The sequence below is a fragment of the Leuciscus leuciscus genome (genome assembly GCF_965113295.1).
Source record: "Leuciscus leuciscus genome assembly, chromosome: 25".
NCBI lineage: Eukaryota > Metazoa > Chordata > Actinopteri > Cypriniformes > Leuciscidae > Leuciscus > Leuciscus leuciscus.
In genome coordinates, this window is record NC_138724.1 from 30,446,635 (window position 1) to 30,461,344 (window position 14,710).

The 14,710-nt window shown below is 37.4% G+C and overlaps 2 protein-coding genes across 6 annotated transcripts in view; both read left to right on the top strand.

The window, feature by feature from the left end:
* twf1a (twinfilin actin-binding protein 1a) overlaps positions 1-14,710 on the top strand; it is a 185,670-nt gene that overhangs the window by 29,296 nt on the left and 141,664 nt on the right. The gene's annotated exons all lie outside the window — the stretch shown is intronic.
* The window catches only part of LOC309491192 (NACHT, LRR and PYD domains-containing protein 12-like), a 293,341-nt gene continuing 278,635 nt past the window's right edge, over positions 5-14,710 (top strand). The window contains exons 1-5 of one of the 5 annotated variants that reach the window (XM_082160622.1): positions 154-371; positions 992-1,251; positions 1,785-1,829; positions 2,065-3,916; positions 4,245-4,415. In XM_082160622.1, coding sequence (XP_082016748.1) covers positions 1,005-1,251; positions 1,785-1,829; positions 2,065-3,916; positions 4,245-4,415 — 2,315 coding nt within the window. In that variant the 5' untranslated portion in view covers positions 154-371; positions 992-1,004. The other 4 variants (XM_082160624.1, XM_082160620.1, XM_082160626.1 and 1 more) reach the window with 4 other exon arrangements.

Consider the following 14,710-nt stretch of genomic DNA (forward strand, 5'->3'; position numbering starts at 1 on the left):
AAGGGTTCACACACATTCACGGCTTTTCTTCTTGTGTTTTCCGAGATTGAGTAACTTCCTCGATCTGTTGTCATTTCCCCTTCGTACAACATCCGCTTTAAACTGAAACTAAATGAGATTACACGCTAAGAAAAGGTGTATACAGGGAGCACGCTTCACCTGGTATAAAAAACACAACGGATTATAGAACACAACGAACTATGAGACAAACTTACTGAAAAAAACAAACAAACAAACAAAAAAAAAACCTTTTGCTGAGAAACACACAGTTCTTCATGAGAACACGGAAGTGAAAGGAAGTTAAGTGCTTTTGGTGATCAAGTTGCCAGAGGAGGACAAAGAAACATCTGCAAATATTGTCATAATTCAAGGTAAGTTAGGAAATATCTTAACTTACTGACCAAAGTTTAAGTGTCATGTTTCCAGTGATCACAGGAGATTCATGCAGTTCAACTAATAGAGCTTTAATGCATTTTACAAGTCTGAAACGAGGCTATGAGTGTTTAAGTGTCAGTGTGTGACCGTGTGTATGTGTATATCTGGTGTCTGCTGACTATTTTTCCATAAATGATCATTTTTTGTATGAATTATTATTATTCAAAATAACTATTGTAACTTTTAGAATGTTCAGTGTCACATTATTCTTTTTATTCCAGTCTGGTCTGAATTGTAAAAGACAAGTCTTCCAAGAAGAGAATGACAAAATGTGAAGCCACTTCTGAAATCTAATCACGCTGAGACTCAATAATCACCAACATTCAGCTGAATATATCAGAAACAATCTACTAATGAGCTAATGACTCAAACTGAATAACAACCTGAAGAATTAGTTTTAGACCTTAAAAGTTTAAAAAATACTTCATAATTAATAGTTGACCTGGCCACAGTGTCTGTCATTTCGTTACACACATTTATTTGCACATACTGCATAGATCTCTGCTATAAAAGCACAATTATTTAAATATTTTTCTCTTTTCCTTTGCTCCAACAGTCCATGAAGGACGATGGCAAGAAAGCTGCTTTATGATACTCTAGATGACCTGAAAGAACATGATCTGAAGAGATTTAAGGGTCTCTTAAAAGATGATGGAGCTGGTAAACTGGAGGATGCTGATGTCACTGGTATAGTGGATATAATGATGGAGCGTTTTGGAGCAGAAGAAGAAGAAGCTGTGAAGAAAACACTGAACATCCTGAGGAAGATGAACCAGAACCGGCTGGCTGAAGAGTTAGAGAACAACTACACTAAAGGTAATAAAAGAGAGAATAGAGAACGAGAGGCAGCTTAGATTCATAGAAATGTATATTCTGATTATTTTCAAAGATTCTTATGTTCACCAAGGCTGAATTTAATTATCAAAAATAGTTCAAATATTGTGAAATATTACAATTTATATTAACTTTTCTTTTTGAATATCTTTTTTAAAAATGAAGTAATAGAGAATGAGAGGCAGCATAGATTCAAAGAAATGTATATTCAAGTTTTTTTTAAGGCTGCATTTATATGATCAGCAATAGTTAAAATATTTTGAAACATTACAATTTAAAACAATTGTTTTCTATTTAAATCCTGTTGCCATAAAAGTAAGTTTCATAGCTGAATTTTCAGCATCATTACTCCAGTCTTCAGTGTCACATGATCCTTCAGATATCATTCTAATATGAGGATTTATTTAATAGTTTAATAGCTGTGCTGCTTTAATGAAGTGTGGAAACACGATGCAGTGCCTTTTTCTGGATACTTTGATGAACATAAAGTCTTATTTCATTTTCTCTCTTCACAGTGCAAGAATCATCAGAAGCTGCTGAGAAACACACAAGAAAACAAGGTGAATTAACCTTACACACGGCCTTACAGTGGGATCAGAAATTATTTCAGCATGTTTGATGTATATTGATCTTAGTACACAACATAACTGCTTTCAGTGCTATGTATTAAAATACCATATGTCTGCTCTAGTTGATTTTGATGAAAATCATGCTAATGTGAAAAACCTTTGTGTTTAAATTTTGTATGTTGTTTTGTTCACACATTTTCCTGTTTATTTATATTTTGCAAAACAGATGATTTCTGGCTGCAGGAATTCTTGAAAACTCACAAAATGAACATGAAGGAGAAAGTAGAAAAAATTTTTGAGGGTAAAAAGGAAAATGAAGCACATCTCAGGGATGTTTTCACAGAACTCTTCATTACGGAGGGGGATCTTAGAGAAGTAAATCAAGAACATGAGATTCTGCAGATTGATAAAGCCATTAAACCTCAGAAATCACAGAACAGTTCAATCAAATGCAATGATGTATTTAGTCGTAACAAAAAGAAGAAAAAGATTGTGCTGACCAAAGGTGTCGCTGGCGTTGGAAAAACTGTCTCAGTGCACAAGTTCATTCTGGACTGGGCAGAAGGAGAAGCCAATCAGGATATAGACTGTGTTTTCTTTCTTCCATTCCGAAAGATGAACGGCATTAAAGACACAGAGATCAGTCTGCATGAGTTTGTGCAGAAATTTAATCCAGAACTGAAGAAATTGGAAACAGCAAAGACATGTAAGATATTTAGTTGTAAGCTTGCTTTTATCTTTGATGGACTGGATGAGAGTCGACTGACTTTGGATTTTGACAGTGAAATTGAAAAGAGTGCTGAGGAGCAATTATCTATAAATGAACTATTTACAAGTCTGGTGAATGGGTGTCTGCTTCCATCAGCTCACGTCTGGGTGACATCACGACCAGCAGCAGCCAATCAGATCCCTCCTGAGTATGTAGGGTTGTTCACTGAGGTGCGAGGATTCACTGACCAGCAGAAGGAGGAGTATTTCAGAAAGAGAATCAAAGATGAGACTCAGGCCTCCAGGATGATCTCACACATTAAGAAATCTCGTAGTCTCTACATCATGTGCTACATTCCCGTGTTCTGTTGGATCACAGCCACTGTTCTTCAGGACATTACCACTGAGAACAATGCAGAAAACATCAACACGACACTCACTGAAATGTACATCCACTTCCTGCTGATACAGATGAACATGAAGAGCCAGAAGCATGACAGAAAAACAGAAAGACAACGTACCAAGCTCTTAGATTCCAATAAAACAATGATTTTGAAGTTAGCTATGCTGGCGTTTGAACAACTGAAGAAGGAAAACATAGTGTTCTGTGAGGAGGATCTGACAGCATGTGGTATTGATGTGAGTGAAGACTTTGAGTCCACAGGAATGCTGACTGAGATCTTTCAGCAAGAAGCTGGACTTCATGAGATGAAGGTCTTCTGCTTTGTGCATCTGAGTGTTCAAGAGTTCCTCGCTGCAGTGCACGTGTTCCTCTGCTACCTGGACAAGAACATGGACGAGCTGCAGTTTTTCTCTGAAGAAACACAATTCGAGGTCAGGCCTGACCACATCGACAAGCCAGACAGAAATATTGCTTTACATGATTTACTAAAGAAGGCTGTTGAGAAAGCAATGCAAAGTCAGAAAGGATATTTAGACCTATTTGTACGGTTTCTGCTGGGCATTTCACTGGAATCGAATCAGAAACTGCTCAGAGGCCTGTTCACACACACTGAAGACAGCAAAGACAGCGTCACAGAAATAACCAAACATATTAAAGAACAATTACAAAGCTATAAGAACATCTCGTCTGAAAAGTCAGTCAACCTGTTCTACTGCTTACTGGAGCTCAATGACAATTCATTATATACAGAAATACAAAAATACTTCACATCATATCCAGAAAGAGAGCTCCCGCCTTCCATGTACTCATTAATTGCTTACGTTCTGCTGATGTCAGAGGAGGTGCTGAATGAGCTCGACCTGAGTATGTACATGAGTAAATCAAGTGGAAGACACACAAGGATGTACAGGACATGGGGAGGCCACATGAATCTCCTGCCAGCTGTGAGATTCTGCAGAAAAGCAAAGTAAGAAACTTGTTGACGGCTTTTCTAATAAAAAAAATTTACTCTGAAAATACATTTTAGCGCACAATGCATTGTGAAGTATCATGTTTTTAATGATTTTGGAGAGTAAAATCTGTATTTAATAAAATTGATTTACAAAACAATGATTTTATAGAAAGTTATTTTCACTTGACTGTCACATCAGTTCCAGCATATATGACATTTATATTTTTCCAGAAAGCTTGAATGTTCACAGAGAACATAACATAACCTATCACTGTTACTACAAACACTGTTCATACAAGATGAACACATAATACATGCAATGGACAATTGTCTTGTTTTACAGACTCTCCTCCTGTGATCTCGATGACTCCTGCTGTGAAACTGTGGCTTTGGCCCTGCAGACACCAAACTCTCTGATAGAGCTGGACATGAGTGAGAATGACCTGAAGGATTCAGGAGTGAAGCTGCTCTCTGATGGACTGAAGAGCCCACACTGTCAGCTGAAGATACTGAGGTTTGAGATTCATTCAGCACCCACCTCAGTATTTCATCCACTAAAAACTGAGTATGACATTATAAAACGCTTAACGTGCCTTAACCCTCTGGGGACCAAAAACGCGCCCGCGCGTTTTGCTCGTTTTTTTTTTTTAGCAATGAAAATAAACACTAAATGCTCTGTTAATTTTGATCTTTCATTTTCGTGTAATACATCAATCGATCCTGTTCAGTTTTCTATTTTTTTTTCTGTATATTCACAATAAAAATAAAGTGTTTTGCTTTTTGACAAATAAAGAAACTTTAACATGATGCGATTTCTGCCTTCTCTCTGTCAGTGAACTCCCGTTTGAAACGCGTTCGAAAATGATCTATAACTCTGCGAAAATTCAGTCAAACAGGCAAACAGACCCACGGGCATAAAGCTTGAGATCGCAGCTTTTAAATGAAGTAATTTATATAAAAAACAAATATTATCAGCTTCTGTAATCTGTATAAAAAGAGAGCGACTCCAGTCGAGCTCATTACGAGCCATTCAAAAGTAATTTGACCACGCCCCGGAGAGCGCGTGCTATTCAAACGCAAATTCTGAGAACCATTTCAGTCTGTGAAACGCCCCCACATCAGCTGTAAACAAAGAGGCATAATATAGCCTACCTTATGGAGAAAATTTTCCGTGCTGATATGAGGAGCAGATCCCGCTGAGGAGTGAGGTAGGCTAAGTTATCCTTTCTCAAGTGTTAATGTGGAATAACGTTATGGAATAACGTTGTAGGCTTATGTAAACAAAAAGATGAATCGCGTTTCTATAATATGAATCGCGTTTCTGTGAGATGAATGAAGGGTACATATTTGTAAAGACTGTTTAGCCTAAATATGAATCGCGTTTCTGTGAGATGAATGAAGGGTACATATTTGTAAAGAGTGTTTAGCCTAAATATGAATCGCGCGTCTGTGTGTGAAAGAATAAACTGCTTTTACAGTTACAGTTACTGCGTTACAGTCAGGCGAAGTATGAAAGACAACATTTTGTTGACTAGATTTGGGTACAGTTTTTACTGTAGAATATACTGTCACACCAAATAAGCTTTTCTGCTCATATATATAAAATACTATTTTGTCAAAAATAAAGTCATAGACTAAGATGTTCCAATGTTGGCTATATTCAAACTAATGAATACATATGATAAAATGTAGGCCTATAATCTTTTTTTTTTTTTTTTTACAAAGAAAGAGTACTTTTTTGCAGAAATATTGCTGAAATTGTAATTATTGTTGTAATTGTAACCTTTTTAATAAAATAGCAAAACATATTTACAAGATAGATGTAAGCAAAATCTTAAATGGTCAATATAAGTCTTCTTCAAAATATATATTTTGTCCTTGCATTGTGGCTCAGTCAGTGTCACACCTGAATGAATGGCTAATTATGCAGAGTCATTATGCAGAGTGGGTGGGACTAAGGTGTAAACTACTCCTCCCCCTCGCATATTGGCTTTCCAAGCAAAACCTGTTTTACACCATTTAAATCAATGTATTTTTTTTTGTGAACGATAAAGCAAGACTATTTTCACATAATTTTGAAGCTAGAACTGAAAGGGACAACATCCATTAGTCAAAAGTCTTGTGGGCACATATTTTGTATGAGTTTTGTGGTCTTATTTCAGCAACTTTCATTTTTATTTTTTTAAATAACCACGCATAAACATTATTCTCTTAAAAATACAAACATCTACATACATGTTGCTCGCATATTATGGTAGGCCTGTTTGTGCTATATAGAGTGAATTTACACCTTTGCCATTAACATGTTTATAAATAACTGAAAAAAGCACAAATGTCAGAGCATGTCAGAACATCTCAAGGGCCCCAAAAACAGCTTGGTCCCCAGAGGGTTAATGCACAAAGACCAGTGATATTAATATATCAAACTCCATACACACTGTATTGATGATGCTTAATTTACATTTACATTTAGTCATTTAGCAGACGCTTTTATCCAAAGCGACTTACAAATTAGGACTAAATTAAGCGAGTCATCATGAAGAGGCAAAAAACAACAACAACGCAAGAAGTGCTCAAAATACGAAGTTCAGGTATTATTCAGAGTAGCATAAGCCTGATAAGTGATGTTATTTTTTTTTTATGAGGTTAAGTGCTCACGGAAGAGATTGGTTTTCAGCTGTCTTTTGAATGTTGTCAGGGATTCTGCATTCCGGATGAGGGTGGGGAGAGCGTTCCACCAGCATGGAACTGTGAATGAGAATGTTCTGGAAAGTGATTTTGTGGCTTTCTGTGATGGAACCACGAGACGTCGCTCGTTGACCGATCGTAGGTGTCTGGTAGGGATGTAGACTCGTAGGAGTGAGTGAAAGTAGGAGGGAGCTGAGCCTGTGATAGATCTGTAAGCAAGCGTCAGTGCCTTGAACTTGATGCGAGCAGCGAGAGGTAGCCAATGCAGAGAGATGAACAGAGGAGTGACGTGGGCCCTCTTGGGCTCGTTGAAGACAAGACGAGCTGCAGCATTCTGGATCATCTGTAGGGGTTTGGTTGCACATGCTGGAAGTCCAGCCAGAAGAGCATTGCAGTAGTCCAGCCTAGAGATGACCAGGGCCTGGACGATAAGTTGTGTTGCATGCTCAGTTAGGAAAGGCCTGATCTTCCTGATGTTGTGCAGTGCAAACCTGCATGATCGAGCTGTCTTTGAAATGTGATCTGTGATGGTCAGCTGGTCATCAAACGTTACTCCAAGATTTCTGACCGATCTTGATGGGGTGATTAATGATGACTCTAGCTGGATGGTGAAGTCGTGCTGTAGAGACGTATTGGCAGGGAGGACGAGAAGCTCAGTCTTTGCCAGGTTGAGCTGCAGGTGATGTTCCTTCATCCATGTGGAGATGTCCGCCAGACAGCTTGAGACCCGTGCAGCTACTGTGGGATCATCTGGTTGAAATGAGAGGAAGAGCTGCGTGTCATCAGCATAGCAGTGGTAGGAAAAACCGTGTGCCTGTATGATGTGTCCCAGTGATGTGGTGTAGATGGAGAAGAGGAGGGGACCAAGAACTGAACCCTGGGGAACACCTGTGGTCAGCTGATGTGCTCTGGATACCTCACCTCTCCATGCGACCTTGAAGGACCTACCTGTGAGATAGGACTCAAACCAGTGGAGTGAAGTTCCTGTGAAGCCCAGTGATGAGAGGGTGGAAAGAAGGATCTGATGATTCACAGTGTCGAAGGCAGCAGACAGATCCAGGAGAATGAGGACTGAAGATTTGGAAGCAGCTTTTGCGATCCGTAGGGCTTCTGTGACTGACAGTAATGCAGTCTCAGTTGAATGCCCTTTCTTGAAGCCAGATTGGTTGACATCCAGCTGGTTGTTTAGAGACAAGAAGGATGTTACTTGGTTGAAGACAGCTCTTTCAAGTGTCTTCGCAATGAAGAGAGGAGAGAGATAGGTCTATAATTCTCTACAAATGATGCGTTTAGCGTTGGTTTTTTGAGCAGTGGAGTAACCCGAGCCTGCTTAAATGCTGTAGGGAAGGTGCCAGTATGGAGGGATGAGTTGATGATGTGTGTGAGTGATGGCAAGCAGGCAAGCAGGCTTAATATATGCAGGCAAGCAGATGAACCCAGAATTTGAATACAATCCACTAAATTGCATGTTAATTGTTTTACTTTATAATGGTTTCCTATGGGAAACAATTTACATGAAACTTTGCACTTTTGCGTTCATATTCAGAGTTCATCTATTTGCCTGTATATTGTATATTTTATTAAAGCTACACTGTGTAATTTTTTAAGTTGATTCTTATAAAAAAAAAACACTTTGTTCTTTCAAAATTATATGTGCTCATTCATGTGTAAGTACTTCCACCAACTAATCAAGTATTCTCTTAAGCGTAGAATCTGCCATTCTAACTGCATACTAGCGAGTCGCTCGGACGCGTCAACCATGTTGCGCCCTCCATCTTGAAAATACATAAGCCAAAGAAGGACATACCTGGAAATTAAATAAATTAAATTAGAGCACAAATGAAAACTGTTAAAGAAAAAAATATTTTAAAACACATAGTATACTAAAATATACTATCGCTATATACAGGGGCGGACTGGGACCAAAAAGTTGCCCTGGACTTTCTGGCCCACAGCAGCCCACCATATCCCACATCATAACACATTGGCTCATTAATGTGCAGAATAATATTTAACACCACTTATAGCATAAAAATGTAACACAATACAAAAATAAATGCTATTTAAACATTTATTTTAAGTAACACAACATATTTTAGGTCATGTTTGTAAAACAAAGGGAAACAAACAGAAAAACATTAAGACATATAACATTATTAATTTAAAACTATCAAGACAGCAAATCAGCTAGTCAGGGTGTATCATCTTGGTGCAGTGTAAGATACACTACTCAGCAGAGTAGGCTGCACCACTCAGCTGTACAACTCCTGAATCAAGATTGAAACTATTTCGCATTAACACAAATCCTCATGGCATACTATTAGGCTATCATGTGACATTAAACTTGATTGATGTCCACAGGCTTCATGTCATCTTCTGCGAGCAGGTCAGCAGAGCTTTATGAGGAGGAGGAGGAGGAGGAGATAGATTGTGTGTGTGTGTACATTTGAAAGAGCTTGTGTATGTGTATGAGAAACAGAGTTTGTGTGTATAAGAGATGAAAGGATTCCTGTGAAGGAGACAAAACAGATTAGGGATTATTCAGCATTATCTGTAATAAATATTTGTTAGTTTAAAGTCAAGTGTAAACCAAGTAGCCAAATACAAATAATATTATTACTCATAAAACCTGCCCAGAAAGCCACATGGACAAAAAAGTGCAAACGTATTGTGTAAGATGTGTTGGTCCAATCTGCAATGATCATAGCTACAAAATCTACAAAGGTTAGTAGCAAATTTAAATTTCTCTCAAACACTATAACACGCAAAGTATAACATTTTAAACATTAGAGTATCATCAAAATCTTAAATTATGTCATTATTAAGTTAAAGATAAACAAAACAAGGAACTAGTTTTTGGAAGAAAACAGTATAATTCAATAGAGTTTATTATTTTAATTTTATACTAATTGTTGAGTTAAGAACTAATTTCTCAGCACTCAGTAGTGTTTGGAATTAATATTAACTACCATCATTGTTAAAATGAGTAACTAGTGCGAGCTAAATAATGCTACTACTGATTTAATTTCAGTTTACCGGTTCAGTTTGATTGCCATCCTCTTCACTGGCTCAGGTACAGGTAGGGAAGGTGTTGTTGGTCATCATCAACAGGCGCTGCTGGTTCATCATCACTGACACTGACTGTGCTGCTGGGTCCAGCCTCGCTATCCTTGACCTTTGCTGTAATACTAGAGCCGTCAGAGCCTGCTGAACTGCAACTTCCCTTCGCGCCAAATGCATAATCTGTTCATTTGAAGCATTTCACTGCATCTACTACATCTAATGCTTTTTTTTTTACGTGTAACTTTTCAGCTCCACCTTTTCTTTTCTTCCACCTTTTCATCCATAGACAAATATTTGTAATTATCTGCTCAGAGAAATTCGCTGTAATGGATCAATCTTTCTCTCTCTGTAAATGAGACGTGAAAGGGGGCGTATTTCAAGATACGCAATGGAGTAGACCAAATTAATTAACAGGGAGTTAGGGCAATACACTCACATGCACACAGAACACAAAACAACCTCCTTGTCGGCCACGCATGTGCAATCGACTCACTAATATTATGATTTCTGTCATTTTGAAAAAAAATATATTTGTGTACCGGGTGGACCGGCCCAGATTGGCCAGAGGTCGACCGGGAAAAGTCCCAGTTCTCCAGATGGCCAGTTCGCCCCTGGCTATATAATATTCCTAATCCAGCTGTAGAAACGAAGAGGATGACAATGGCGTGAATGTACTGTTTTCCGTTTCTTTTGATGTGCTTGCGATATTAAAGTGAGTATGGCGTGGGGGCACATACTAATGTGTGGGTGCCGGAGCTGGCATGTGACGTAGGAGTTCACCCAAAAAACGTTTTTGGGTCTCTTGTAGCTCGCGCAGCAACGACATCCGCTCCTCGTATTCCCTCTGCTCTGTCAAGCGAACACGCTCCCTCTCCTCAAAGTCCCTGTCCATTTAAAAAAAGAGGTCCTTCACCTCTTTCACAATTGTTTGAGTCCTGGACATGGGCTTTCTGGCCTTTTTAGCAGGAGGTGGTTGAGGCAATTCTAAAAAGGATTATTAACCAGGAATACACACGTGATGCATGGCAAACAAAACACAAACTACAACCATGGGAATATTTTAAAACCCTTAAAACTTGCCTTGATGGGTGACCACAGTGATATTAGAGGACCAAATTTTTTACATAAGATTTAGATTTAAGTGAGATTCTGGCTTCATAAGCTTTTTTCACGGTAAGCGTTTTAGAATGTCCCCAACAATATAGCTAATGGTTATGTAGCTCACCTGAACAGATTTCTCTAGAGTTTTCTTCAATGGCCTGGGGGGAAAGGAAGAAGCAGAAGAAGAGGAAACTGCGGAGGAACTAGACAGTTCTGCTGATAATTCCTCTTCGTCATTGCTACACAAAGACGAGTCCATACTCCACAGTAGTGCCACTGGGTTTGCTGAGTGGCTCGTTCCTCATATGCTGTAGCTTAGGTTGTAGAAAGGCCAGTCTAATCTTTTCCCGGGATCAACGCGCTGTGTGAAAGGGGCTTAAGCAAGATGATGATGATGAAAATAGAGATGTTTTCTCCCCATTATGGCATCAAATCTTGCTGTACATTTCTTAGATAAACAAATTAAAGTACCATCTCTTTGTTATTAAATAATCTGACAGTATTATATCATACCACAAATTGTGCAAATGAAATAGTGTGTGTGTGTGTATATATATATATATATATGGAGAGAGAGAGAGAGCGGTGAATTTTTTAACTGGGTATGCTGGGTGATGCGTTATGTCAAAAATACACTTGGTGCACGTTGGATGGGTATATAATAAGCGTGTTCGCTCTAGACAGTGTTAGTTGCTCAGTTGCTTACTCTCATGACACATGGAAACATGGCTAAAAGTTTCCTATATTTGACCATTTATTGAAAGTAGCCTACATTTACCTGTTGATGACTTCACAAGCACCCGCAAAAGCTGTCGAGTTGAGTGACGTGTGAAAGGGGGGTTTGCAAAATATGCTGTATTTTTGTTATTCGGCTAGGTGGCACTAATGTCGCAGAAACGACATGCTTTACCTTTTAATGGTACGGCGCATCTAAATCAGAGATGACAAATAAGAAACACCATGGCAGGCGTCGATTCAAATGTATGTCAGAAGTGTTTTTATTTTATTTTATTATAAAGAAATAAAAACAAGTATAATATATTTTATTTATAATAGGCTACTAATTTTTATTATAAGTAAAATACCATTAGAATAAATGTAAGTATAATAAAAATATAATTATTTTTTTTTAAATAAAAAGTTTAGATGCAAATTGATGACTGTAACAAACGCATAGACTACGATTAACAGTCTCAGATATAGTTAGTCTTGTATCAAACACAAGTTCGAGCTCTTGTGAGTTCTCACATCTCAATATTAATTCATCCCCGCTGTTACAAGGAGCATTTTAGGAAGTTTTTTTTTACAACCGCAATTAGATTGTACAACCAGCGTTATACAAGATGATAGACTATATTCTATGATTACTTGGTTGTATATAATCATAATGCTTTGTGAAATTGATACTGGAGAATAAGTCTTGTTGCTTTGTGAATGTTGTTTAACCCTCTGGGGACCAAGCTGTTTTTGGGGCCCTTGAGATGTTCTGACATGCTCTGACATTTGTGCTTTTTTCAGTTATTTATAAACATGTTAATGGCAAAGGTGTAAATTCACTCTATATAGCACAAACAGGCCTACCATAATATGCGAGCAACATGTATGTAGATGTTTGTATTTTTAAGAGAATAATGTTTATGCGTGGTTATTTAAAAAAATAAAAATGAAAGTTGCTGAAATAAGACCACAAAACTCATACAAAATATGTGCCCACAAGACTTTTGACTAATGGATGTTGTCCCTTTCAGTTCTAGCTTCAAAATTATGTGAAAATAGTCTTGCTTTATCGTTCACAAAAAAAAATACATTGATTTAAATGGTGTAAAACAGGTTTTGCTTGGAAAGCCAATATGCGAGGGGGAGGAGTAGTTTACACCTTAGTCCCACCCACTCTGCATAATGACTCTGCATAATTAGCCATTCATTCAGGTGTGACACTGACTGAGCCACAATGCAAAGACAAAATATATATTTTGAAGAAGACTTATATTGACCATTTAAGATTTTGCTTACATCTATCTTGTAAATATGTTTTGCTATTTTATTAAAAAGGTTACAATTACAACAATAATTACAATTTCAGCAATATTTCTGCAAAAAAGTACTCTTTCTTTGTAAAAAAAAAAAAAAGAAAGATTATAGGCCTACATTTTATCATATGTATTCATTAGTTTGAATATAGCCAACATTGGAACATCTTAGTCTATGACTTTATTTTTGACAAAATAGTATTTTATATATATTCAGAAAAGCTTATTTGATGTGACAGTATATTCTACAGTAAAAACTGTACCCAAATCTAGTCAACAAAATGTTGTCTTTCACACTTCGCCTGACTGTAACGCAGTAACTGTAACTGTAAAAGCAGTTTATTCTTTCACACACAGACGCGCGATTCATATTTAGGCTAAACACTCTTTACAAATAGACGCGCGATTCATATTATAGAAACGCGATTCATCTTTTTGTTTACATAAGCCTACAACGTTATTCCACATTAACACTTGAGAAAGGATAACTTAGCCTACCTCACTCCTCAGCGGGATCTGCTCCTCATATCAGCACGGAAAATTTTCTCCATAAGGTAGGCTATATTATGCCTCTTTGTTTACAGCTGATGTGGGGGCGTTTCACAGACTGAAATGGTTCTCAGAATTTGCGTTTGAATAGCACGCGCTCTCCGGGGAGTGGTCACATTACTTTTGAATGGCTCGTAATGAGCTCGACTGGAGTCGCTCTCTTTTTATACAGATTACAGAAGCTGATAATATTTGTTTTTTATATAAATTACTTCATTTAAAAGCTGCGATCTCAAGCTTTATGCCCGTGGGTCTGTTTGCCTGTTTGACTGAATTTTCGCGGAGTTATAGATAATTTTCGAACGCGTTTCAAATGGGAGTTTACTGACAGAGAGAAGGCAGAAATAGCATCATGTTAGTTTTTCTTTATTTGTCAAAAAGCAAAACACTTTATTTGTATTGTGAGTATACAGAAAAAAAATAGAAACTGAACAGGATCGATTGATGTATTACACGAAAATGAAAGATCAAAATTAACAGAGCATTTTGTGTTTATTTTTCATTGCTAAAAAAAAAAACGAGCAAAACGCGCGGGCGCGTTTTTGGTCCCCAGAGGGTTAAGTTCTCTATTTAGTCATTTTATTGCTGTGCTGCTGTGACTTGTAAATTTCCCCCTGGGGATTACTAAAAGTTAATCAATTGCAATCCTTGTGCATGAAATCCAAGAGATCCACAAGGTGAAGAAGTAATGACACAGTTCATGAATGGAAATCCTCTTTTGATCTCCAAGCAATGAATGGAAGCCATATAAATGCTAGCAGCAATAAAGAGGCCTTCTACAACAGAATACATAAACTTAACATTAGCAGTGAAGCCAGTTAAATCAATCTCAAATAACACAAAAAGAATGTGCAATGATTACAAACCAATACAAAAACCACACTAGTAAATATGTAGAATAAATGAAGCAAAAGAAAAGAAAATACTGCTTACATTGATTGAGCATAAAACCAAAGTTTCCCAATCAGGACTCAAAGTGGATTGTGGTAACACATATGATTTCCAAACCAGTTCAGCAGAAATCTCGCCCTGCAGCCCATTCTAAAGATTTAATTGGTCATGTTAATCACTGAACTGATTGCCTACACCAGTGGTTCTCAAACTTTTTTGGTCACACCCACAAAAAAACATAAAAATGGAAAGATTTTATTAATTGAAAAACGTGCAGTGAACCTGCAATAGTTTCAATTTGTAATGACATTGAATCATATAACAGTAAGAGAGACTAATAGATCAGAACTTAACTTTTAAAACATTTAAATATTTCAGTGATGCTTTGGATGAACAATATATATGTAACTATATACATATATGCTGAATGTTGAATGCTGCTTCTCTGCATTCTCTTTTCACAAACTATGAAACCATTTAATGATTT